This window comes from Pinus tabuliformis, chromosome 2_1, assembly GCF_031772625.1.
Source record: "Pinus tabuliformis cultivar Carrire ecotype Pingquan chromosome 2_1, CPIR1, whole genome shotgun sequence".
NCBI classification, from domain to species: domain Eukaryota; kingdom Viridiplantae; phylum Streptophyta; class Pinopsida; order Pinales; family Pinaceae; genus Pinus; species Pinus tabuliformis.
Window position 1 is genome coordinate 636446641 of NC_142299.1, and position 26991 is coordinate 636473631.

General features: G+C 37.8%; 1 protein-coding gene across 1 annotated transcript in view; it reads left to right on the forward strand.

Moving 5' to 3' along the window:
- LOC149202156 (rho GTPase-activating protein 2-like) overlaps positions 1-26601 on the forward strand; it is a 30287-nt gene extending 3686 nt beyond the window's left edge. Inside the window, exons 2-5 of the mRNA XM_089403115.1 lie at positions 18859-18979; positions 19110-19229; positions 25104-25334; positions 25439-26601. Of these exons, the coding sequence (XP_089259241.1) occupies positions 18859-18979; positions 19110-19229; positions 25104-25334; positions 25439-26158 (1192 nt within the window). The 3' untranslated portion in view covers positions 26159-26601. The remainder of the gene's footprint in view (positions 1-18858; positions 18980-19109; positions 19230-25103; positions 25335-25438) is intronic.
- Positions 26602-26991: the final 390 nt, after the last annotated feature.

Consider the following 26991-nt stretch of genomic DNA (forward strand, 5'->3'; position numbering starts at 1 on the left):
TCTTCTTTATTGGCAACAAGTAATCATGCATAGGAAGAGCATGATTTGAGGGAGGAAGTACCACCCTATTTGTAATCATGGAAAAATCAAATCAGGGGTATTAATTCTCTTCTTAACCCCACTGTTCAACTTGATTCTATCTGTTGGTCACCTTGAGAATTGAGGGGTTCCATGTTCCAAGCTCATGTCTTTTGTTCTGTACTCTTGTTATTGGTTCTATGTCCTTTTACAAGTTTTTTGGTGGCCTCCCTAGATTATTATTGGGCTTCTCATCTATAGTTATAAGGAGATTGAATTGAGAGATGACTCTAAAAACTTATTGTTACAATGTTTAGAACTTTGGAGTGTATTTGGCCTTTGTCCTAGTTGGGGTTGACAAAGAGGCATTGATACATATTTTTTCCTTGATTTGGTTAGGGCAAGCAAGGAGACCATGATTTGGTTGTTGCGAGTAAGGTGTTTTGTGGCTAGAACAAAAAATATTCTTTTTTAGAAGCGTTGAGGCAACATGTGTTTTCTCTTGACTTGTTTAGGGTTGGCAAGGGTTGTGTTGTCCCAAACTGCTTGAGATTTGAGGGAGAATTGTTTTTGTGCCCATTGCTCCTTTGTTGTTTTATTGCCCTAACTTGTGATGACATTCATGTATGAATTCCCATCAATGGTTGGCAAATCCATCCCTTGGAAACCTATTTTACAAGTGTACATAATTAAAATAAGTATTCACGTGACAAAGTGAATTTTATATATTATCGTTTTCCTTTGGTTTTGTAAGAAATGAATCTGATAACAATACCTTTTTGTTCAAGATGTTGTCTTTCAAGGTGATGTTGATAAATAGATTATAATGCTTGTGCTCTTTTCATGCATTTAACTACCTCTGCATTATTGTCCAAGTTGTTATAATTTGAATTAGAGCTGCCTCAAAGGATATGCTTAAGGATTGTTTGGTTCTTGAGGTTGTTTGAGTGAGTTTAAGGGCAAATTTTCTTTTGGTAAATAAAGACTGCAAGGTTATATTATTTGGAAAAGAGAAAGAATAACAATGATTGGGATACAAACATTAAGTAATACACCAAGGAAGGTGTGCCACTCTAAATGGAAAGAGACCAAGTCCATGGAATAAAAGAAGGATATCCATGTCATCCCTACTACATGTAAATATTGAACCATGTGAAAAATATCCTTAAAATAGTGGGGCACAAAAGTTCCAAATCAAATACCATAATCAAGGTTAAAATATGGTTTGAACATGGTTTATTGCAAGCTAGTAGTGGACCTTCTAGTGGAGTGCACCTCCTAGGAGAGAGTGCCTAGAAAACGGGGTGAATAAAAAATAGTTAAATGAATACGAAGGTGGACAAGTGGATATGGAGCATGCATAACTAATCCTCAAAAATTGTGCAAGCTCAACCAACTCCTCAACATGTGTGTCCAGTCAACTATTAGTTAACAAGGTGGCATGTGTGCATGTGAATGAAGGCAAAATAACCTCCAATGAATATTTATGAGGGCAACCACTCTTAGGATATTATTTTTTTAATATGGGTGGCCTAAACATGTTCCAAAGAAAAATGCTACTCTCAAGTTGTATACCACATGGCAATAAGTTGCAACCCTTAGTGATTTTTTTTGTTTTTACTTTTGGTGTATTATTTTTATTTTTATTCTCTCTTTTTTTTGTTTGTTTGTTTATATATTTGGTTTGTACTTTTTGTTCATTATGTAAATTGAGGCTTAGGGAATGGGGCCTTAATCAAGGTTTAAAAATCAATAATAAAATAGGCCAATAATGTAGCACTTCAACCTTAGGTTTGGGTTTGACTAACCAACAATAAAATATGCGAAAGCACTTTTGCATGTTCACACATGGAAAAGGTGATCTAATGAAATATGCTCAATGGGAGGCTAGTTATGAAGGAAAAACTACATGAACATGGATGAAATGCATCATGCATCTTCTAGGAGTGGGTAAATGATGGAATATGGGCAAAATATGATTTTTGAATGGATGGTACATGTTACCCATATACATACATGGGTAACCTTAGGAGAAAATATTCCTTTTATGATGCAACTTGCTAGACAACAACCCTTATATGATCCATAGAGAGCCAACCTCATATGCCTCTCGCCCATTCTTTGGTTAGTACATTCATTGGTCTAGCTTACTCATTCGATTATGATGGGTCATCTATTCTTAAGGCATGTTAACCATTTTTTCATTCGAGTGCTTCATTTATTGTTTATGGCTTTTTGGTATGAATCAGGGGTTGAACTTGGACTACATGCCATTGTTTTTGCCTTGGTGGTTATCATTTGCCCCTAGTCTAGTGTGACCTTCCTTAAGGTCTTTCTTTCACTGTTTAGGAGGGGCACAAATAGGAGGATTTGATGATGGTAGTGTTCCATGTTATTTATACCAAACACTTGTCATCATTCCCCTCATTTCATTATCCCATCTTTTGATTGGTTGTTAATCGCTCGTACTGGTTCCTTGTTGGGCTTGTCTTATGAGAAGAAGGGGTTTGAAATACCCAAGGTTGATGTAGCTATAAGAAAAGAAAAAGCATAACCCAAATGTTAAAATGCAAAAGAATGGCAAGGGATGTAAAGCAATAAAAAGCCAATTATAGCTTGAGCTCTACCCCTTCTTGTATAACCACTCATCCTTGAGTGTGTCTATGTATATCACACCTATCAAGGTAAAAGGAACTCTCAAAGAGCATTGTGACCTAAAGCGATGAATTACCCATCATCAAAGGGGGATTATATTATCATTATTACATGATAAATCAATGAATCTTGTTAAGCAAGGCCCCAAATTAAATGAAGAAAAAGGCAAATAGGAGGCTTGGAAAACAAAGACAAGGGAAGGTAACTCAAGCAGCTAAGTGCTCCCTCTACAAAGGTGTTCATGAATGATGGTTTTTACACAACCTAGTATATGACCATGATACCTTTCATGAAGTAAACCCCAAGCTATAAGTATAACACATACCACTTGCACCTATCATTTGAAGGGTTAGCCTAGTGTGTGATAACCCTTCCATACCTAAGTATGATAACTTGTATACAAGCATAACCTAAAGACATTTGAAGATAATACTTGTCTAAAGTACTTCAATGGCTTTGACATTGAATATGGCACACTTTGATGCTCTTATGGTTCTTGTACCCATGATTCTTATCTCACTTAATTCCATAGAGTTTGTGCTAGATTGTTCTTGTAGATGTAGCCTGGATTCCTTGAGGGATGATATGATACTTCTCGAGCACTTTAGAGATGATGTCCAACCACTTTTATGATGATGCAGAGCACATAGGCACCTTTTGATGGACATTGAACTTGAGGTTGACTTGGGATAGTTGATGAGGCACTCCCTCAGCCTTGGGACCTTTTACATTCATGATATAGGCTTGGATGTTGCTTAGAGATCAAGTGCACCCAAGAGATAACAAGGCGCCCCTAGGTTGGCATGATACCTTCTTAATAGATATTGCTCTTCTATTGATAATGGTTGAAGATGATGATAACTTGGGACCCCTTTGGAGGGGATTTTACACCTTCTACCATAGTGATGTCATGTCCTAGCATGATGACGTCAGCCTTATGATGTATTTGATGATGATGTGGGCTTTCTAGAGGATGGCATGGGATTGAGAGGGTTTTTCTTTGGTGTTGAGGCACCATTTTGATGAGGAAATATGTCTTATGGGACGAGACAAACCCCTTGGGTTATCCTTTGCTCCTTGTCATGGGGAGACATGCCGTTTTGGATGATGACATCACCCTTGGAGGCTTTTCTACTCATGTGTGGGTTAATTGAGGCTTATTTTCATGTTATTACATTATTTTGGCTATCTTTGGGGGTCGGCTTGATGATCTATTCATCTTGTATCACGGTTAACTTGTTTTTCGAGGCTTTTAGAGAAAATTAGAGGTAAAATCGAATTGGTTAGCCTCATATATGTAGGGTGTTAATTTGTCTCTTGGATTCATGGTCACACTTCGATCATAACTTCTCTTGATTAGTGTTTTTCTCTTTTGTGCAATATGGAGGCCTAATCAGGGTTGCGGCGGAGCACCCCCCCGAATCTGCTCTTGAAGTGTGCTCCCAAAAAAAATTGCACTCCTTGCCAATTCAGGAGCGATAGAGGGAGTTATTGAAGATTGGAAACAAGAATTTTTGACTAGGGCAGCCTAATATTCAAGCCTATGGCCCCTTAGTATTGATATGCAATTCATGGTAATCTTAAATTCTTAAAGTAAAAGTGACATTCTCCTTTATCTTTCATTTTCATCCTTTTACTTAAATTTTTAACATTACCAAGAAAATTTGAAATGACTTAGGATGTTTGAGAGTGGTTCTGACCTCATTGGATTTCATATGAAGAAAGTAGAATTTTTGATCTTGCTCAAAATCCAACAAATTTATCAGTTTTTCAATATTTGAAGATTGGGGGGATTGCAATTTTCCATTGGATTTTGTCATGTACTAGGGTATGGAACTCGTATTTAATCAAGAGCACCAAGCCCTCTATTTACCTTGATGTTAGTGACATTTGTTGTCGAACTCCTCTATCATGACCATACTAAAAATGTACCCATCACTCAAACAAAATCTTGACTTGACATGCTACATTTTTACTATCTTATGTTAATGCTTAGAAGGTGATATTAATGACACAGATCCCAAGATATGCAATGATTTTGATGATATGTAGGTATTCATTGTAGCATGATTTTTTTGGATGGTAGAGGCCATCTAGAGCCTATTTGTTGAAGTATTTTCGGTTCAAAGATGGATTGCACTCGATGCTATTTTGCAGTGTTGTTAAAATCGCGATAAAATCGCGATTTTTTCAAAAAATCGCGCTTTTTTCGGAAGACCGCATAAAACGCGCGTTTTATCCCAAAAAATCGCCGGATTTTTTTTTAACGCTTTTTTCCGAAAAAATCGCCGAGGGCGCGGGCAGCGGGCTTTTAATAAGAAAAAATGAAATTTTTTAAGTCATTTCTGACTGTCGCCGCGCGGAGGAGGAGGAGAAGAGCTGAAGGAGAAGAGCTGAAGGGTTTGGGTCGACTTTGGGAGCAAATCCAAGTGTTTTTAGGAGAAATCCAAGACAAGATCACCAATTTGTCCATAAAAACGGTATGTAGATTAATTTTTTTTTGTTTTGCTTCTTTAAAAACTTTGTTTTTCATTGTTTTTAAAGAATTTTTTGTAATTTTTCATTGATTTGGGATGGGTAATTTGTTATGACTATGAGAACCAATTTTTTATTTTTTATTTTTTCATTTTTTTTAAACATTGTTTATGTTTTTTGAATTTTCATTGTTTTTTGGCATTTGCCATTGGCATTTGGTTGGGTAACTTGGGTTTGGAAATTGGGATTTTGGAAATAATTAACTTGTAATTTTGTAAATGCTAAATTGTAATTTGTATTATGTAATCCTAAATTCCTATTTCCTAATCCTTATTTTTCCATAGGTTTGCAAATTCAAAATTCAAAAACAAACATGCCAAGGAAATTGGATCCTTTCTGGGAATATGGTGAACCTAAAGCTCCGAATGATAGACAAAACTTGAATTGCAAGTTGTGTGGAAAGGAGATAAGCGGGGGGGTGTACAGGTTGAAGTACCACCTTGCACAAATCCCTGGACGTGATGTGGGGCCCTGTATAAATACAAATCCTGAACTTATCCAAAGAGCCATGAGAGCATTGGGAGAATTAGAGCAAACTAGAGAGGCCAAAGAAGAACTCAAAAGGCAACTAAGAAGGTCAGCTGAAGGAAGTGGACCAAGTGGCACTGGTTCTACTGCAGCGTCAGTCAATTCGGTAGCTGCATCATCATTTTTTGTTCCTCGAACCACACCTGGTTCACAACCAACTATCGGTTCAATGCTAAAAAGAACTGAAAAAGAACAAGCTGATAGGTTGATGGCAAAATTTCTCCTCTGGAGTGATATTCCTTTCAGCATTGTAAGGAATAATCCATTTTTCCAACCTGTTGTTGATGCTATTGCCAGTGTTGGCCCGGGGTACAAAATCCCTTCTCTTCATGATTTCAGAGGCCGGATTCTTCAAGAGGAAAAGCGTGACTGCACCCAAAGATTGGAGGATTTTAGGGCATCATGGGCACAAACAGGATGCACTGTTATGTCAGATGGTTGGACTGACCAAAAGGGGAGAACCCTTATAAACTTCTTGGTTAGTTGTCCCAAGGGGACTATGTTTATCAAATCTATTGATGCAACTCATCAAATCAAAGATGCAAGAACTTTATGTGATTTGCTGGATGTGTTTATTTTGGAGGTGGGTGCAGAAAATGTTGTCCAAGTCATAACGGACAATGCTGCAAATTATGTTGCTGCTGGTAGAATGCTTATGGACAAGCATCCTACTTTATTTTGGACACCTTGTGCTGCCCATTGTATTGATTTGATGTTAGAGGACATAGGGAAAATTCCCTTTGTCAAAGATATTGTTGACTCATCAAAAAGCATCACAAAATTTATATATAATCATACATCTGTGCTTAGCTTGATGAGAAGATTCACCAACAACAAAGAGTTGGTGCGCCCCGCCATTACACGGTTTGCGACGAGTTTCATATCTCTTCAATCCCTTTTGAATTCTATGTGGGATTTGAAGAGAATGTTTCTTTCAGAGGAGTGGCGTGCTTCGTCAATGAGCCGCAAACCAGAAGGAGAGGCGGTATGCAGACTAGTTTCATACCAGGAAGACTTCTGGGCGGGAGTGCAGGAGGTGTGCGCCGTTACTGAACCTTTGGTAAAGGTTCTTCGGTTGGTTGATGGTGAGAAGCCCGCAATGGGCTATTTGTATGAAGCCATGGACAGGGCCAAAGAAGCCATTCGGTCCTACTATGATGATAAGGGAGATGATGGGTTTCAGAAACAACTCCTTCTATGGGAAGTGATTGATGAGCGATGGAACAACACACTCCATCGTCCCATTCATGCTGCTGGGCTTTTCCTGAACCCTGCATTTTCTTATGCATGTGGGTTTGATTTTGATGCTGAGGTCGTGGAAGGATTATTAACCTGTGTCCAGAAGATGGTGAGATCTCCAGAACAACGTATAGAGATCTCTAGACAAATTGAGACATATAAGATGTCAGGTGGCACATTTGGCTTTGAGATGGCTGTCACTGATAGGACGATTAAAATGCCAGGTATTTTTTAGTTTGTACTTTGTAACTTTGTTTCAAATTTCATTGTCTCTTCAAATTCCATTTTTTTCTTATGTTTATTTAAAATTTTATTTGTAATTTTGTTGTAGACGCATGGTGGAAGATGTATGGTGGCAGAGTACCCCTTTTGTAAAAGCTTGCCATACGCATCCTCAGCCAAACATGCAGCTCCTCAGGATGTGAGCGCAATTGGAGTGTATTTGAAAAAATACACAACAAGAAGTGCAATAGGTTAACACTTAAACATTTAAAATATTGCAAATTTCCAAATAAATTTTTGAATTCATTAAAGTTTTAAACAATATTTTTTTTATAATATTAATTATTATTTCATGAACTTTGTACAGGTTGGAGTCCCATAGACTTAATGACATGGTCTATGTCTACTACAATCTTCGATTGTGGGTGAGACAACTAGAGAGGACACCTGATACGGAAGCCATCTCATTGGATGGGATTGACACCACTGCTGAATGGAGGGTTGAGACCGAGAGGCCTCTCATGGATCCCACTGATGATTGGTTAGTGTAGGATGAGGGGGAGGAGGAGGGGGAGGAGGAGGAGCAGGAGGAGCAGGAGCAGGAGCAGGAGGAGGAGCAGGTGGAGGAGGAGGAGCAGGAGGAGGAGGTGACACCGCCTACCCGGGCTACCACTACCACCAGTAGAGGACGTGGTCTCCGTCTACCTCAGCCTCCTGTAGCTGCTACTACTAGTTCTTCAGCTTCTAGAGCACGTCAGACTCCACTGCCATTTCCACCAGCATAGGCACCAGCTTCTACATCTAGAGGGAAAGAGAAAGTTGTGCCATTTTCTCGCAAGAGGGGCAGAGGAAATCAATAGGATTAGACTTTCATTTTATTGTATATGACATTATGACATGATGAGATACATTATCATATTTTTTTGTTGATATTTTGAGGCTGAGTTGGGACTCAGGACTTACTATTCAGGATATGATTCATTGTTATGTGTGATTTTAGCGCTAGAAATGATATTAAACATCTTATATATTAGTTTTTTTATCATATTTATGTGTCAATGTATTTATTTTATGTTGTAGATGGTTTAGATATTAAAAAAATTGAAAAAAAATGAAAAAAAAATGAATATTTTTGTGCCAAACGCTTTTTCCCGCTTTTGCCGATTTTTTCCGCTTTATTCCCGGCGCTGATTTAATCCCGATCGCGCTTTTAACAACATTGTTGAAAATTCATTCCTTGATCCCTTTGCCCTCCCTAATTACGTTAAGTATATCATTGGTTGCTAAACTCCTTCCTCTTGACCTAACTTGGGTCCACTTGGTCCCGTGTGGTCCCATATCTTATCAAAGTCAACTCTTCAAAAACCACTTGGGAAACCAAGTTCCACAAGGATTTTAGGGTTTAGGAAGCTCCTTTACAAGTCACATTCTCTAAGCGAAGCCCTCAAATCCCTATTCACCCATCTTAGAGAACCTTGCACCTTGCTTAAAAAGCAAGCAAGTCCCACTCTTGAGTCTCTCTTAAGAAAGGGTCATTGAGATCACTTCACATCCATCTTAGTTGATCTATCCTTCATAAATGATTTTCTATATATCAGGTCTCCTCCCATCAGTGAAAGTCCGTAAAGAGTAGGAAGCTTTAGCTGTGGTGACAGTGGGCTTTAGCTTCATTGTTGCTCTTAACCTAGCAAGTGCCCCTCTAGGACCCCCTAATAGTTTAAGCGGTAACATGCCCCTCTCATGATGATAAGCTATAAAAGGTTTATCGTCTTTGAAAAGATGAAAGGACATTGATCAATGTACATTTTCTACAATAAGAGGCCAAAGTGAGAGTAAGGCAATTGGGCTTGTTACTTGCCAAAAGTGGGTAACCCTATAAAAGAAAACTTTTCTCCTACCCTGAATAGCTAGCCAACCAACAACCCCACATATTGCTTAATTATGATGATATACCACATTCCTCTGCCATTTGCAGGGTCATACACCTCTCACCATCCAACTTTCCTCTTGAATGAAGGTGGATACCACTTGGTAGGTGCTTTAACCATTTTCCAGTCAAGTGTGTTTCCTTATTTTTTTGGGAATTCAACATGGATAAAGGGGTGATTTAGATGATTGACCAATCTTGACAATAAACTTGTTCTCTCACCTTACAGCCGGGGTTAGTCTTTAGCCCTAGTCCAATGGGACCTCCATTAAGGCCTTAGGGTTGTAGGAAGGGCACTACTTGGAAAACTTGGATTGAAGTAGCATGTCCATAACAATTCTATACTTAACACCTTTCATCACTCCATTGATCTCATATCCATTCGTCATGTTAATTTTCATTGGTTCATTGGGATTTGGCACTCATACATCCGCATCCCTTGAGTTAGTGCCAAAAAACTTTGTCCTCGAGGTTGATGCAGCTACAAGAAAGATAAAAGCATAAAATGGCCACAACAAAAGAAAAAAAAGTTAACATGCAAAATATGGCCAGGACATCATTAATGCATGGACAAAATCCTAGCATGAGCTCTACCCCCCTTGTTAGCCATTGAGCACTAGATGCTCCATCTCATCATAAAGAACCCTTGCATGTCCCAACCCTAATGAGAAAGACACTGATTCATCCTTAAGCGGTAAATAAATGCTATATCATTAAAAACAAGCTTGGACACCTGAGCTACACTCTATATCAAAGCATCGCTAAAAAAAAGTACAAGGTGCACCAAATGAGTGGAAAAAGCAGGACGAGGAAAGGGGTAACTAATGCCTCTAGGATTATTCCCTCCATACATCTATAGACTCAAGATTTGGACCTACATCAGTTGGTCTCATAGCCATGAAGTCTTTCCTTGTCATTTCCATTATTGTCATTAACCCCTATGAATTGAAGGGTTGACCTTGAAAATGTCACCTCCCCTTACGGTTTAGAAGCACCTAATAAGGTTGATTACCTAACCACCTCTATGGGTTTTGGTCTTGTTAGATATTTGAAGGTGATCCAAGTTTGAAGTCTTATTATGCCCCTAACATTTAAGTATGGTCCACTATGATGCATCTATGGCCATTATAGCTATTGGATGGTTGCTTTCATTTGAGTTTGAAATGGTTTTGTTAGGTGGTTCTTCACAGAGTAGCAAAGGCCTTGAAGGCACACTAATTCCATGCCTACTGTATATGATGCTGAGGCCATACTATAATTATAAAAAATAGTGATGACTTTGCAGATGCAGTGTTGCCCTTCCATAGTAGAGTGTTGGCACTTTGATGATCCTAACAATTGGTTGACACCTCTGAGTTCCATTGGATGTTGAAATGTTGTGCTTGCTTTGCTTAGCATTGGATATTCTTAATGATTTACCCAACATATCTAGCATGCCCTCAGGTTGGCTTTGACATTGATGGGCATGCCTTGATCCACAATTCAAATGATGATCATCCCTAGGATGATTAGGGAGGGCTTGTACTACCTCATGGAGCCCCAAGGCTGCAGAGAAATTGCACCACATCATCTTGATGGCACCCATAGTTGGCTTTTCAACACATGGAGATGTTTTGAGGCTTGATTTGAGGAATCTTCCTCAATTCATGGTTGATTATAATGGTTGGATATGCATCTAGCCCTCATTTTGCACTTTTGGAGCCTTACTAGCCCTAAAAGGGCATGACGTCATGCTTGGAGAGGATTTTTGGTTCACACATGTGGAAAATTAGTGGCTTATTTCAATATATTGAGCTATTGGGTTGGCTTGTAACCCATTCACTTCATGTTTACTCGAAATTAAACTTGTTATAGGACTGTTACTACACAATCTAGCAAGCCCTAAGGAGGGAAAGCCTATAGGACAAGGAGTCAGACTAAGCAACAACAATAGGACAATGTCACACTGTCACCACATCTAAGGACCCCCACTCTTTAGGGACTTTCACCGATGGGAGGTGTCTCGGTAGGAAGGAGATCACTTATAATAGATATGCTAGGTATAGGGTACGAAGTGATCACGCTAAAGCTCATTCTAAAGAGAGGCTCAATAAAGGCACAAGGCCTCAAGGAAACAACTTGCTCTCTAAGAAAAGCCCTAGAAAAGAAATCACAAGACTTAGGGTTTTGAGGTTTTTCAATTGAAATACGTATTCACAAGGTTAAGGCCTAGGAGAAAAGGCTTCTTATGATTTACTTCAACAAATACCAAGATCATACAACTTTCAAGGAACAATTTGAGGGAGAAGAACCTAGGGTTTCCCTCTTGGAGCAACACCCAGTGCAAGAGATTTTATGGATGAAACTCGAGTGGATGTCTACCAAACTTGGAGCATAGGTGGCCTAGACCTTAAGCTTGATGTTTAGGCTGTCGAATTCCAAAAAAATCTCATCCCTAAAATTTCATTGCAAGGGATTTTTGCCCTAGCCCTAAATGACTGAATTTTAAGAGGAAAAATTATGGAGAAGGAGGAAGTTTGACGGCCAAGGACTTGGATTAGTGCCTTGTCCTTTGGGCATATGGAGTCTTATGATGTTTAAGATGAGATAAAACATTCCTAATGAGGCTCAAAATTGATGCCCCAGGTACCAATTTCAAACATTCACCTACTTCAAGAGAATGGAGTTTCATGGAGAATTCAAAGATATTCATCCACTAGGAACATTCATTACATGCCATACAAGGTTAAGGCCTGGGAGAAAAGGCTTCTTATGATTTACTTCAACAAGTACCAAGATCATACAACTTTCAAGGAACAAGTTGAGGGAGAAGAACCTAGGGTTTCCCTCTTGGAGCAACACCTAGTGCAAGAGATTTTATCGATGAAACTTGAGTGGATGCCTACCAAACTTGCAGCATATGTGGCCTAGACCTTAAGCTTGATATTTAGGCTCTCAAATTGCAAAAAAATCTCATCCCTAAAATTTCGCTGCAAGCCCTAGATTTTTGCCCTAGCCCTAAATGACTAAATTTTAAGAGGAAATATTATGGAGAAGGAGGAAGTTTGACGACCAAGGACTTGGATTATTGCCTTTTCCTTTGGGCATATGGTGTCTTAGGTTGTTTAAGATGAGATAAAACATCCCTAATGAGGCTCAAAAGTGATGCCCTAGGTACCAATTTCAAACATTCACCTACTTCAAGAGATAATGGAGTTTCATGGAGAATTCAAAGATATTCATCCACTAGGAACATTCATTACATTCCATACAAGGTTAAGGCCTGGGAGAAAAGGATTTTTATGATTTACTTCAACAAGTACCAAGATCATACATCTTTCAAGGAACATGTTGAGGGAGAAGAACCTAAGGTTTCCCTCTTGGAGTTGGGGCACACTAGTCCAAGTGCATTATCTCGTGAATAATGTGGGGTAACGAGTACACTGTTGCGGGTGCTAAAGGTGCCCATGGCATGAAATGATGCTTGCACATGTTGGGAGTTCTGTGGCTCTCAATGCTTCCCCTAGGGGTGTCAATATGATCCTCTAGTGGACATGGGCCCCAATTAAGTTGCCATGTCCATGATGAAACCACCTGCCAATTACATATAATGTCTAGTGTTGCATCCTCACCATCAGGTACAATAATTCATTAATGCATCTAAGTGAACCAATCTTGTTAATCAAGGGCACATTGAGACTTCATATTGGGCTTCCCTTCCAAATTTGGGGCTTTAATCTCGTAATAGTGTTACCTCCCTAGGTAGGAGTGGCTAATAAACAACCCTATTAGGTGTTCCCAACCCTTAAGGGGAAAGACAGGTCCTTAGTACATCCTTCAATTGATAGGTGGCATATGAATGATGATGAAATGGATGGGGTCATTGGGGTCTCAAGGCCAAATGCCATGGGTACAAGGATGGCAATAATGAGGGATGCCCACATATGCGGTGTATAGATGTAGGAGGGAGCAATCGTGGATACATGAGTTACCTCAACCTTTGTTTTTCCACCCCTCTTTATTTGCCTTTTGCCTTTTCTTGATTTTTTTTGTATTATTGCTTGGGGCTCTGGGAAATTAGAGCATGTTGTGTATGATATGAAACAATTATTACCCGTAAGGTGGGGCAGTTCATCGCCCACCAAGGGTTGGGATGTGCATGGGTTCCTCAATGATGTGAGGGCACTCATGGGGACCTAGGAACTAGGGTGATGGCCATGATTAAGGGGTAGAACTCATGTTTGGCTTTTGCCTAAATGTTATACTAAATGTCCCGACCATCTTTTGCATTTTTTAATATTATTTTCTTTTGTTTCTTGCTTGTGGCCATGATATGCTTTTAATGTTTTTTTAACTGCATCAACCTCTAGGGCAACATTTCTAGGCTCGACCCAACTATGTGGACAAAGGGAGGGGAGTGCCAGTGCCTTGTGGACCCTGTGGTTATGTGGACCTAGAGAAGGAAAACGATGAAATAGGCCTTGTAATGTGCGGAGGGGAGTGAAAATGTGGAATGGTAAAATAGGACCACACAACCAAAATCGGGGTTTCCCAAGTAGGGCCCTTCTTCAAACCATAGGTCAATAGGGGAGATCCCATAGGACTAGGATTGAGGATTAGCCCCCCATTTAAGGTGAGGGAACAAAACCACGGTCAAAGCCCTTCCTTCTTTCATTTCACTCAATAATCCATGCCTAAGATGCCCAAGAAAAACAAGCATAAGCACCTGATTGCACAATGAAAAACATACCTTTTGGGTTGGATTGCCCACCTTCTAACATATGCTCTTGAAAGATGGGCGGGGGAACATATGATTGATGCAGGGAGCAAAGATCAAATGGTACAATGTATTGGCTACACTGGTGCTGTCAGCAGTTGTCGGCTGAAGAGATAACTAGGAGAAAATTTCTCTTATGGGGTCACCCACTTTTGGTAGGTAACAAGGACTTTCAAATGAATTAATGGATGTGATTGGCCTCTTATAAATAGAGGTTCACTCTATTCTCATTTTTCATTATCACTTGTGGATTTCAACGTCCTTTAGAGAGCTCGAATTAGCTTAGTTGTAGCTCGTTACTTGTAGTGATGTGATATTTTTTAAGCTATTGGTATTGGAGAATGATTTGTGTCTTTGAGATGTCTTTTTGGGATTGAAAGAAGGCTATTTCTTGGAAAAAATATGTTGAATTGCAGATTTTTAATGTTTTTTCATGTAATGAATGTATGCTAGAGTTTTTCTCTTGTTCCATGTCTAAATGGATATATTTATTGGAAGATCTTGCTTGATCATTGCATGTTAAATTATTTTCCTTGAATGCCATGGAAGACCTCCTAGAGAGCTTTCCTCTGCTTAATTTCTCCCCTCATAAAAAGATAACAAGTGTTTATCAAGTGAAAACTAGGGTTTTCCCCTTAACTCCAAGCATAAGTTTAATATCCCTTAAATTTAGCCCTAAAGACTCCATCACCCAAGTAGGGAAAGGCATTGGGAATCCTTGTGGTGCTAAAAAATGACAAACTTTATTTTTCTTTCTTCGTCATTTTCCTAAGCTCTTTAAGGCAAGCTGCTAGGGCTAGAACATAGGGCTGAGTTCAATTAGGGCAAGTTTTAGATGGATGTTGAGGCCCCCATAGCTTGAATTCACCTTGATTGATCCTTGACACACAAAGTCCAGCATTTTTCATAGTTGGATTTGCCCTAATAGGACTGTTGTTGTCTTCCCTAAGCAATTTTTGCCCTAGAGACACCCTAACTTTGGCTAAGGCTTCAACTTGGGGCTTAATTTGAAGTTTTTCCCTCTCATTTGTTGATTACATCCTTTGTAAACCTTTTATTAGTGCTTGTATGCCTAGGCACTCCTTTGGTGATCTACATATTGAAAGTTGAAACCCTAGGTGTCAAGTGCCTCTCTAAGGCTTTGTATGTGGTACACTAATCCTACACATAAAGAATTGTGCCCTAGTCCATTAAAGAATTACCTTGCTTAGCCTTTGATTCATATCACCTTAAGGCTTAAGCCATTCGACTTAGTGAAAACAAAGAAGCCTCTAGTGTGGTGAAATTCCATTGAAGAGTAGGAGAAGGATTGCTGGAGAGAGAGTGACAATCCACCTCGTTGTTGTAACTAGGTCTGGTCTTTGCCTTGTGAGGTATCTCACAAGGCATGCTAGATTTTGAGGCAACAGGGTCATAATAATTGGAAGGGGCATGAGTGATATTTAGTGAGTTTGTTGCACAACCAATGCCCTTTCCTACTGAGTTTGCTATGTTTTTGAATATTGAATTTCCCTTCGATAATGAGTTTGCTAAGCGTTTGAATATTGACTAGGGAATCATTATGTATCACGAACTATTTAACCTTTAGGTCATGGGTGAGTTTAAGCCCTCGTAGATAGGCCTTATTGTTGGTAGCAATGCAATATTTTTTGAGAAACATGCAAATTGATGCCCCCATAGGACAACTCTAATCTTTGCATGGGTTGGGTTGCCCTTGGACGCCTCATCAAATTTAAGCTAGAGAAAAGGAAGAGGTAGAAAATACCAAATTACTGGGGAGATGAAATAGCTAAAGTCCCTCCTTGTGGATGCTATAAATTAGAAGCAACAATATTCCAAAAGACAAACTTATCCAAATCTGATTGCCCCGCTCTAGATGAGTCAAGGGACTGGGAAACCTAGTTGTTATGGTAACAAAGAGATTAGCCACCACTCTCACTTTAGTGGCCTTTGTCCCGCTGTTTAGTGATGGATGTTATCCTTGCAAGGAGGCTTCCCTAAAGATATCACCCAACAAGATTTTCAACAAACAAGGGTTGAGGGGTGATACAAGGTCTAATAGTTATGTAGGAAGGTACTAGCAGGGCTTAGATGGCTGATATAAATGATACAAGCAATCAAGTACACTTTCAACAAACCCGGTGCACTACAAGAAGGCTGCTATAAACTAGTGTTTTATGGAATGCAAGTTTATAACATGCGAAAGCATATAGTGGCCAGGAAATAGCCTCTTAAAGTGAGAGTCAATAAAGTATTAAAGGCTATCAAGGTGTATGCCAGGGAAAAGAAAACTTCTGAAGTTTTTAATGGTTGAAGATGCATAAAACAGCAATAGGATCCTGGACATCAATCCTAATTTGGTGATAAAAATGCAATTAATGCTAGATTTTCCTTTCCAATTTATTAGATGCAAAATTTTACCAATAGAATAATGACATATAGATGCAAAATTACCATAAGATGCAAATTTAAACCAAACCCTAATGCTAGCTACCAAGAATTAAGAAAAGAAGTAGAAATTTAAGATGCCCACCACAACTACATTAGCGCCTTCTTTCAAATTGGTAATGGATTGAATTAGGGCAAGGTTTATGATAGAGGGCCTTGGATGACGAGGGCGGAAGATTACATTTCTTTCCATAGAAACACTAGTGACTTCTCTATATGGGAGATTTAAAGTTAAAGGATCCGTGAACCAAGTTCCTTTGAGCACTGACCAGAGCATAGGTAGAGAGCTCTGATGTAAAGCTATCTGTGGGCAATCATAGGGCTGCTGGCTGGCTGACAAATAAGGAGAACATTTTTCTCCTACTGGTTACTCACTTTTTAGTGGGTAATAGGTCTTAATAAAGTTCTAATTGCTACATATTTTTCCAATGTCTTGTTTTGTGGCTTCTCCTTTTTCTGTTGGTTTTTGGAGAAGGGCCCAATTCCATTCTTAGCAGTTCACAACTGATGAAACCATGCATTTACTTGATGTAATTAAAATAAACTTTCTTTCAAATTCTTTTCCATCTTGAGGGAAACTGTTGCCAAAAGTAAATTATTTTGCATTTGCTTTTTGTAAGTCACAACTCCAGACAATTCTTGACAAAAGTACTTGTAGCTTGTTCATTGACAGTGTTGAACAATTAAATCTAATATCACCTTTTTGAAATACTGGTAGTTCTAAAAATTCTTGGTCTTTCATAAAGTTATCATTAAAGTTGCCTTTGCCAGCTGTTAATTATTGTTCAATGTTTGTTGTATATGGAAGAATGGTTATTTTAATTGTTATGTCATCAACACATTACTGTATGTGTCTTCTGCAATCTTGTTGAAATATAAGAAATTATGCCATTTGACACTGAATTAGTTTCATTGATGGATTGTCAAATATTCACTCCAATGTTTAATCATGACCATCAAGCATTGGCTCAATTGCAGAATTAAAAACACTATAGAATAGGTTATTTTATTCATTTTATTTTAAAATTATTTAGTTAGTCAACAGTTTATGGAAGACTATCTTAGATGGATTAGTATTAGTAATTTGGTATGTCCACATTATGATTAGATATATTAAATCCAGGTCTTAAGATTTTATGGTTATTCTTTCAGATGACTGTAATCTTATATGATTCCTACTCCAATCCAACACAAACACTTCCTCAATAGATGTATGGATTTCACAGTTACTAGGGATGGTGGGTGTGCAAGCGGGGATGGCTACGGGGTGACAGTTTTGGTAATTTGAACTTGTTGGGTGTGGGCAAAACATATGGAATTAAATTACTGTAGGTGAGAATAGTATAAGAAAAGTTAGGAATTCTGTTGTGCTAGGCTACATAAATTTTTGATGGATCTCTAATTTAAATTTAAGGAGATTCATGGCACAATATGATTGAGATTGGAATTAGGGGAGCTTGTTCTGCAAAACTGTCGAGTAACAACACAAGGTATACAGATACTATTATTTTAAGATGCATAATATGAGGTATAGAACTGGCTGGATTCCTTTGGTGACACTCTATCTAGCAATTACAGATTATCAGTAACTTTGGTGGTTTCAACAATCCTATTTATGTGCCCTGGTTCCTTTGTGATGGGATAACATTTGACCTGTTTTAGGAAGATAGATTTGGAGTTTGAACCTTGAGTTGTTGCTAGCCACACACGTAATATCCAGCATTTCTTTTACATCTTCAATATATTTCCTCTATTTTGTTGATGCAATGTGCAGTCTGTGTGGTCCAGAGCAACTTTCTAGTTTTCTTTTTATCTAATTTGTATGGTTGTTGTGGTCACTACTGTTATGATTTCTCTTCATCAATAGTGATATTTGTGATCAATCTTTAAAATTTTTCCGACAATTATACATTAACTAAATAATAGGACTGGCAATTATACATTGTCTTTTGGTTGCACTCTATCTGGCAATTACAGATTATCAGTAACATCTGTGGTTGTACCCTGGTTCCTGAGTAACGGGATAAAGATTCAACCTGATGTAGGAAGACATGTTTGAACTTTGAGGCATTGCTAGCCACACAAGTCGTGGCATGATTTCTTTTACATCTTATATATATATATATATTTTGTTTGTTTTTGTTTTTGTTTTTGTTGTTGTTGTTGTTGTTGTTGATGCAATGTGTGATTTTTGTGATCTAGAGCAACTCTCTAGTTTGCTTTTTATCTAATTTGTATGGTTGTTGTGGTCACTACTGTTGTGAATTGTCCTTATCAATAGTGGTAATTGTGATCAATCATTAAACTTTTTTCGTACAATTATACATTTATTCCTTGCTCTGCTTTCTCTTCACAAAACAATCAGTTGGAGAGGGGAGTTGCAAATGGGGTAACTGAATGAAAATGAAGCTTTAGAAGTATAGTAGTCTAGCAAATAAAATATAGATAATAAGATGGTAGGGAAATCCCCGAATTCACGGGGAAATTATTACCAGAAAAATGAATTTATTTTGTATTTTATATTTTGCAGTGCAAGTGTATTTGGGGTCTCTGCAGAGTCAATGCAGTGTACATATGATTCAAAAGGAAATAGTGTGCCCACTATTCTTTTGCTTATGCAGGAGCGATTGTATTCTCAAGGAGGTCTTAAGGTCTGTAGTTATACGACTCATTGCATAATGGACTCTTTTATATTATAAAAAGGTGGTTCGAAAATTATCTGAAGATCTTCACATAAATTGATTTTGCTCTCTCTCATCAATTCTCTGTCTAAACTTTCAGGCTGAAGGCATATTCAGAATAAATGCAGAAAATAGTCAAGAGGAGCATGTACGAGACCAGCTGAATAAGGGGATTGTGCCAAATGATATAGATGTTCACTGTTTGGCAGGCTTGATAAAGGTATGCCTGTTGTAATTTCTAATTTCCTTTTCTTTTTAAGAAACTCGGAACCATGTGTCACCCTGGTTCGGACGGGATAAAGAAATTTGTGCTATTATGAAAGCAAACTAGAGATTTACTCTGGCATGCATAATTGCTGCTAGAATACCCATAGTAAATTTTGTCAGCCTGCTCCCCAGCTTGAATTACATTATGATATGAGCCTGGAACCTTGGAATTATGGAGCAGTGTTACACATATATGCAAGACTACAATTTGCTAATTGTAATGAAATTATGAATACTCTCAGAAGCATGTGGGAAAGTCAAAAGCATTATTTGTAGATATTTTATAGTAATGTCTTTCAGAAATAGATCATAATGATAACTCTATGCCTACTTTATAACTAGATAGATTTTAACAAATGTGTAGTGGTAGAATGTTTGTGAATGGAATCTTTGGGTGCCTTCCAAAAGTTGTGTTATACACTATGATATTGTAGTTTTATATCAAATATATGTTATAATCAAAGTTCTGTAACGAGTGTGAGTTCTAATGGTGTAGCTTAGCATACCAAACTCACTCAAATATTTCACATAATGAACTATCACTGCAAGACTCATAAATATGAGCACAATATTGGATAAAAAAAGGTAAATCCATTTATTAACTCCAAATCATAGTTTTAAACTGTGGAACCGGTCTTTGACTTGGCTACCTGTCAAACTGGGTTTTGACTCGGATTCAGATCACCTGGATTCAATGAACCTTTTAAAAAAATACATAAAATAATTATTTTTTCATGGATTTTTTTTAAGATTCCAAACCATTATTATTAGTTGTAGATATTTTATGGTAATGTCTTTCAGAAATAGATCATAATGATAACCTTGTGCATAATTTATAACTAGATAGCTTTTAACAAATATGTAGTGGTAGAATGTTTGTGAATGGAATCTTTGGGTGCCTTCCAAAACTTGTGTTATACTCTATGATATTATAGTTTTATATCATATATGTTATAATCAAAGTTCTGTAACGAGAGTGAGTTCTAATGGTGCAGCTTAGCATACCAAACACACTCAAATATTTCACATAATGAACTATCACTGCAAGACTCATAAAGATGGGCACAATGTTGGATAAAAAAAGGTAAATCCCTTTATTAACTCCAAATCATAGTTTTAAAGCGTGGAACCGGTCTTTGACTTGGCTACCTGTCAAACTGGGTTTTGACTCGGATTCAGATGACGCGGATTCAATGAACCATTTAAAAAAATACGTAAAATAATTATTTTTTCATGGATTTTTTTTTTAAGATTCCAAACCATGATTTCAAATCATTAGAGACAAATTATGCAAAGTTTGTTTATCTATATACCATGTAAGGGTGAATAACTGAATATATCCAAATGGCACCAATTACAATACATATCAGCAACAAAATACATAACCATTGAGGTTCTAAAATTCAAATATCCTCTTACGATGCTTAGTGCAATATTTCTTTGTCTTGTGGTTTACAGATTGGTTATTATGACATTACATTTATGATAATTCTATGTGCCACATGTGCAACTACATGCTATTTATCATCTTGGACATTAGGAAATCTACAAAAGCAGGAAAATAGGCATTAATCCTTACACTCTCCCTTAATGACTATTGGAATAAATGTTTTCTGCATCAAATATGGGCTCTTCAGTTTGTCTGTGCCAGACTCTGATTGGCTATGTCATCTGTGAAATTTGCATTCAAATCTGCTTCCCCTCAATGTCTGACCCTTTTCCTACACCCTTAATTAGGTGGATAAATTTCATCATCTGTGACACTGAAGAGAGTCCATTCATTCAATATAAGGGAGCATCATGCCATTACATAAGGGAATTATCCAGTGTTACTTTATCTGACACACAAACAATTTCTCCATGCATATGGCTCATCATCGATCTATATTTCCTATATCCCTTTGTTTGGCCACTATAGTCTTCGTACCTTGTTCTTTATCTCCAATGCATGCAAATGAATTTTGTGTTCTTTGTTGGAACCAATCAGATCTGATCAAGTTTGAACATGACAACCCATGAAAATTGGTTTGAGAAACTCAATTTCCTTCCCAATGCCATGAATAATTCAAAGATGCTTTTGATCTTGCTGCTTGCGTTGAAATTCAAAATAAATTCACACTTTCATTTCCGAGCACTTCAGAACACACTCCCATGTGTGCCATCGCAATTTCATGTTGCCCTGTTGAAACATGAAACTAAAATTCACAGGCACACTACCATCTATCATACTGCCAAGGGATAATTATGTGGATTATCCATCCGTAGGAAAATAGTGAACACCCATCTCTTCAGTGAGAGCTGCAAAGAGGTTTCATTAACAGATCTCTTTCATAATATCTCAGTTCTGTGATGGGGAGAAACGGCACCAGACACAATGTTACAGTTGTTGCACTAAGTCATTGCTTACGCACCTTGCTTAGCTTTTTCTTTGGTGATCAGCAGCTTCTTGAACTTCTTGAATCTTCAGCAGCTTTTTTCACAAAAGTTTGCAAACCTTTGCAGGTAGCTCCTTCACACCCAAGACCACATTCCAAACGGACCCAAAAAAAAGATCTGCATAGATCTGAAGTAGAATACCCAACACAGATTTTCACATTCAACATATAAAAGTCGAGTCTGTGATGAGCATACACACAATAAAGTATGAGTGGATCACTATTTTAACATTTTTACAAGAACAGTCCTCTCACAATTCATACAGCCATTCACATAAAATCATAGCTATGTTGATTTTCACATTCAACATATAAGAGTAGAGTCTGTGATGAGCATACATACAATAAAGTATGAGTGGATCACTATTTTAACATTTTTACAAGAACAGTCCTCTCACAATTCATACAGCCATTCACATAAAATCTAGCTATGTTTCACAAAGTTCCCAGGATGGGGAAGTACAGCAGTGGGGAGACACATAAGGGAGATGTGTGGGAGCACCTCCAAATTTTAGGAAAATTCAGAGAGGATGAGGGGATTTTGGGGTCCCTAACATGGGGGTCACTGTCCATAAATAATAAATTATAAAATAATAATGATAAAATCCCAACAAGAACATTTCATCCCATGCAAAGTCAGTGTTGTGCAATCCAGTGGAAATGCAATACTACTGCCAATCCCGAAATTTTGAAAACTGTCAAGTGTGCTGAATTTTTTTGAAATCTGTTAAGTGTGCTGAATTTTGAATGGGATATGAAATTTCACTCTCTCCATATGGAGTCTGATGAGGTTGGAACCACTATCAAACACCTTGAAACAATTAACAATAATCTTAAAAATTTAAGGGAGAATATTTGTTAATTTAAGGATTTAATATCATCATTAATTACCAAGCTCAGACACTCCCCAAAGCTCTATCCCTCATCTTTGTTCTATCTTCATGGGGGCTTAGACAAAATTTTTGGAGGGAGTACTCGGGCATCCCCCTCGCATCCCTCTTATGGGAAATGCATCTCCCACACCAAGGAAACATTTTTTGAAATTTTTCCTGGAAGGGGGGATGTGGGGAAACGTTTCCCCATGTATCCTCCCATCCTTGGAGCATGGAAAACCTGTGGGTGCACCTTCCACCTTGTGGGACATGCCCTCATGGAACACTGAATTATGGTTATCAATGTTCCACTAGGTTTTAGGGACAAGGTGGACATGAGAATGGGGAGATGCACAAGGATGACATGTGGGAGCACCTCCACAAGTCGTAAGGAAATTCAGGGGGGATAGGTCGATATCCGGGTGTGTATATATATATATATATATATAAACATTATTCAATTTCAAATTCAATAATGAAATAGAAATAGTAAAATATTGTATACAGATTTAAATTCACCATACATTATTTTATTATCTGATTAGTACTAAGCAAAACAGTAGATACCAGTCTGGAGTTTGGAATAGTAAATTGAAATTACTGAAAATCAAATAGTAAAAAGTGATGAGTCAAAGACTCAGCTTGAGGTCATCAGTATCTAGAGTCGAGACTCAAAAGTTGAAACTGAAAATGAGCGATAGATAATGAACCAATGTTATGAGAACTGAACTGGTCATTGAATTGGTAGACCCCAAAAATGGGAACTGGAAAAAAAACCGAACCCAAAAACTGGTCGACAAAAAAATACATAAATATTCAAATTTTGAAAATAATACATAAATATTCATGTGCATCCATATGAATCCAAAGCATTGTACACAAATATGCAAAGTTTCACATATATATCACGTGAGGGTATAACCAAAATTGTATCGACTGCATTCCATTTTTGAACCAAAAATACATCAACAAAGAGGCTCTAGATGGCCTCTATGGACTATAATCCAACAAACAAGTACCTACATATCATCAAAATCATTGCTTATACTGGGATTCTCATCATGAATATCACCCTTTAAATATTAAAGTAAGATGGAAAAAATTTAACATGTCAAATCAAGATTTTGTGTGAGTATGGGTACATTTTTACTAGGGTCATGAAAGACGAGTTCAACAGTCAATGCCATCAACATTGAGGCACATAGAGGGCTTGGTTTTCTTGATTGAATGCTAGTTCATACCCTCATACATGATAGAATTAGTTTCATAACCCTCAGACATGATGGAATCTAATGGAAGTATTGCATTCCCCCCACTTCTGAAATCGTGAAAACTGTTTAGTCTGCTAGATTTTGAGTGGGATCTAAAATTTTAGTTTCTCTATATGAAATCCAATGAAGTTGGAACTACTCAAACATCTTGAAACAATGAAGGATTTTACTTTAAGAATTTAACATTACCATTAATTGCATAGCATTTGTGGTGCACTAGGGTTGAATGTTAGGCTTCTCCACTCATAAATTATTGTTTTTACGTAAAGTTTAGAGGAGACGTCCAAATTTTCTTGAGGGGGGATGCCCACAAGTATTCTTTTTGGGGAAACACATCCCCTCACACTGGGAAAATGTTTCTCCTTGCATTTCTTGAGTTTCCCCTCATCTTATGACCATGCCCCCCATCCTGGGGGATATGACCCTGTGAAACACTGATGGTCATGGCTCTGATACCATGTTATCAAATTAATGCTCTGATCCCATATGCTATAATCAAAGCTGTAATGAATTTGAGTTCTAATGGTTCACCTTAGCATATCGGATACCCAAAAATTCTCACACGAGTAATTATTACCACAAGACTCATAAAGGTAGATACGATCTTGGAGAGAAGAAGGAAATCCCTATATTCAGTTGTTGCTAGAGATTCAATAACAGAATATTTCAATACAGTCAAATTGGAACGGAGTGATTGATGTCTTATAGAGTCTGTCCAAATATGCTCTGAAGACAATATCCCTTTTTCATTTAACTCCCAGATTGGTCATTATGACATTATATTTATGACAATTCACCGAGTCATTATTTTATTGATGAACTAGAACATTAGGAAATCAACAAATCCTAAGAAATAGGTATTAATCCTAACATCCTGGTTGACAAAAAACAATGGTGTTAGGTCGAGGCACAAAACTCTTATTGGCTTTTAGATGGTTAAGCACTTAGTTTGTCAACCAGGATGTTAGGTTTTTTGTTTTTTTTCATTTCTCATCACTACGTGCCCAAACGCTGTATGCTGAAAGGCAAAAGGAAATGGGCATAAACAGGGAACAAATTTCAGTTGTTTCAATGCTGATATTCTTCGTGTTAATTTCTAGATTGCTATATCTGTATTATGTGTGGAGCTGGATATGGGTATATTTCAAGTATATGCTTGTTATTTTCATTCTATTTAAAATAACATTTTATGTAGAAGGCTCCTCATCTCGCAGATGGTGCTAAATTTATGACATGCTGTGTAATACAGGCATGGTTTAGGGAGCTGCCAGCAGGAGTGCTGGACTCACTCACCCCTGAGCAAGTACTTCAGTGCAATGCAGAAGAAGAGTGTGTTGAACTTGTCAAGCTTCTTCCTCCAACACAACTAGCCCTCTTAAATTGGGCAATTGATCTAATGACAGATGTTGTACAAGAAGAGAAGCACAACAAAATGAATGCAAGGAACATTGCAATGGTCTTTGCACCAAATATGACGCAAGTAGTTACTTCACCCTCAAATTCTATTCCTTTACTGAATATTGACTGGAAAATTTTGTGAATGATGGTTTTGAAAGTGTAATGTTTCTCTTCTGTCACCAACAGATGTCAGATCCCTTGACTGCCCTTATGCATGCTGTTCAAGTGATGAATTTCCTCAAGACCTTAATTCTCAAATCATTGAGGGAACGTGAAGAGATAGCATTAGGTCACTGGCCAACTTATTGTGCAGATTCACGTGATGATGACGGTTATGACAGTACAACACAGACATTGGGCAATTGTGAAGCAAAGTACAGCACAGATGATGAACGCACAAGTGGTAGCGGTGAGTTTCTCATGGATGGGTATTCCCGCAGTACTGAAGATGATATCGAGGATTCACGTGATTCAGTCAATTACATTGAGGAAGATTTTGTGATTCATTTTGGCGAGAAGGATAACACAGATGATGATGAGCTTTCTGGTGATAGCAGAGCTGGCGATTTTAGTCCAAGCAGTGCAGATGTTGCAGTGAGGGAAAATATAGGAGCAACAATACTAGAAAAAATTAACAAAAGTGATGGTTTTCAATTTGGGAAAGGCCCTCGCATGTTTCATTCAGAAGGAGATCAGGATTACGCAGGTACGAGTGAAGTGGATTCTGACAAAGTTTATGGGATTTTCAGTGATCGGAAAACAAAAAATGTTGTGGAGGATACCAAGGGAGATGTAAAGGACCATGCACAGTGCATGATTCAGATGAACCATTCTGCAGTGAAGTCAAGAGGAAGAAGGGTTCTAAGTCCTATTGATCAGCAAATAGAAAGAGTGGAAGCATGGTGATGAGTTTTATTCTAATCTTCTGTTGTTTTGCCAGATTTTTTCTGCTTGTGCAGAGACTTTTGGATTTGTGGGTGGAATTTTGTGGGGAGATGGTTTTGAAGACGTTTGAATTTGTGGGTTGTCTGTTGACTCTCTTTAAATTATTCAAGATCAGTATTCCTTGGCCTGGGTTTTGACTTTTGCAGACCTTGTAAATTATCTGACCACAAGTGTGTTTAGGTGCATCATAGCCTTGCATGGATGTCGACATTGCTAGACTTCAAAAATATTGTCTAGGGACGTGATTTTGTTATACATAGCGTTTGGATTAACCTGGGGCTTGCTATATTGTGATCGTTTTTGAGGTGTTAAAAGTTCTTTAACATCTCGTGATTTTACCAGCTGACTTCAAGAATTTGTATTTCTACATCTTCATGTAAGAAATATTGAACTCATGTTTTATCTACAGGGTTTTGAAAGGACCGTTTGTTATCATTAAGTGTCACGTATACATCTTTATGAGTGCTCCTAACTCGTGATTATAACATATTGTTTTGTTTTTTTCCTTCTTTCTCGATTCGGCAAAGGTCAGCAGTCAAATGGCACTACGTATCTTGTTTTTTGGAGTTTCACACCAGCAGTGTGTCTGCCAAGTAAGCTTACCTATTAAGTAACAGTGGCTTCTCTTTTTTGTTTTCTGGTATTTTTGAATGCTGTACTGTTAAGTCTTTCGAAAGTGATATAAACCTTGAAGGCGAATGAAAGAACAAATGTGATACAAACCTTGCTGTCAACTGAGAGAGCAAGCAATCATGTCCAGAAAGTGGCAAAAGTAATGCTCGTGTTGGTTTGCC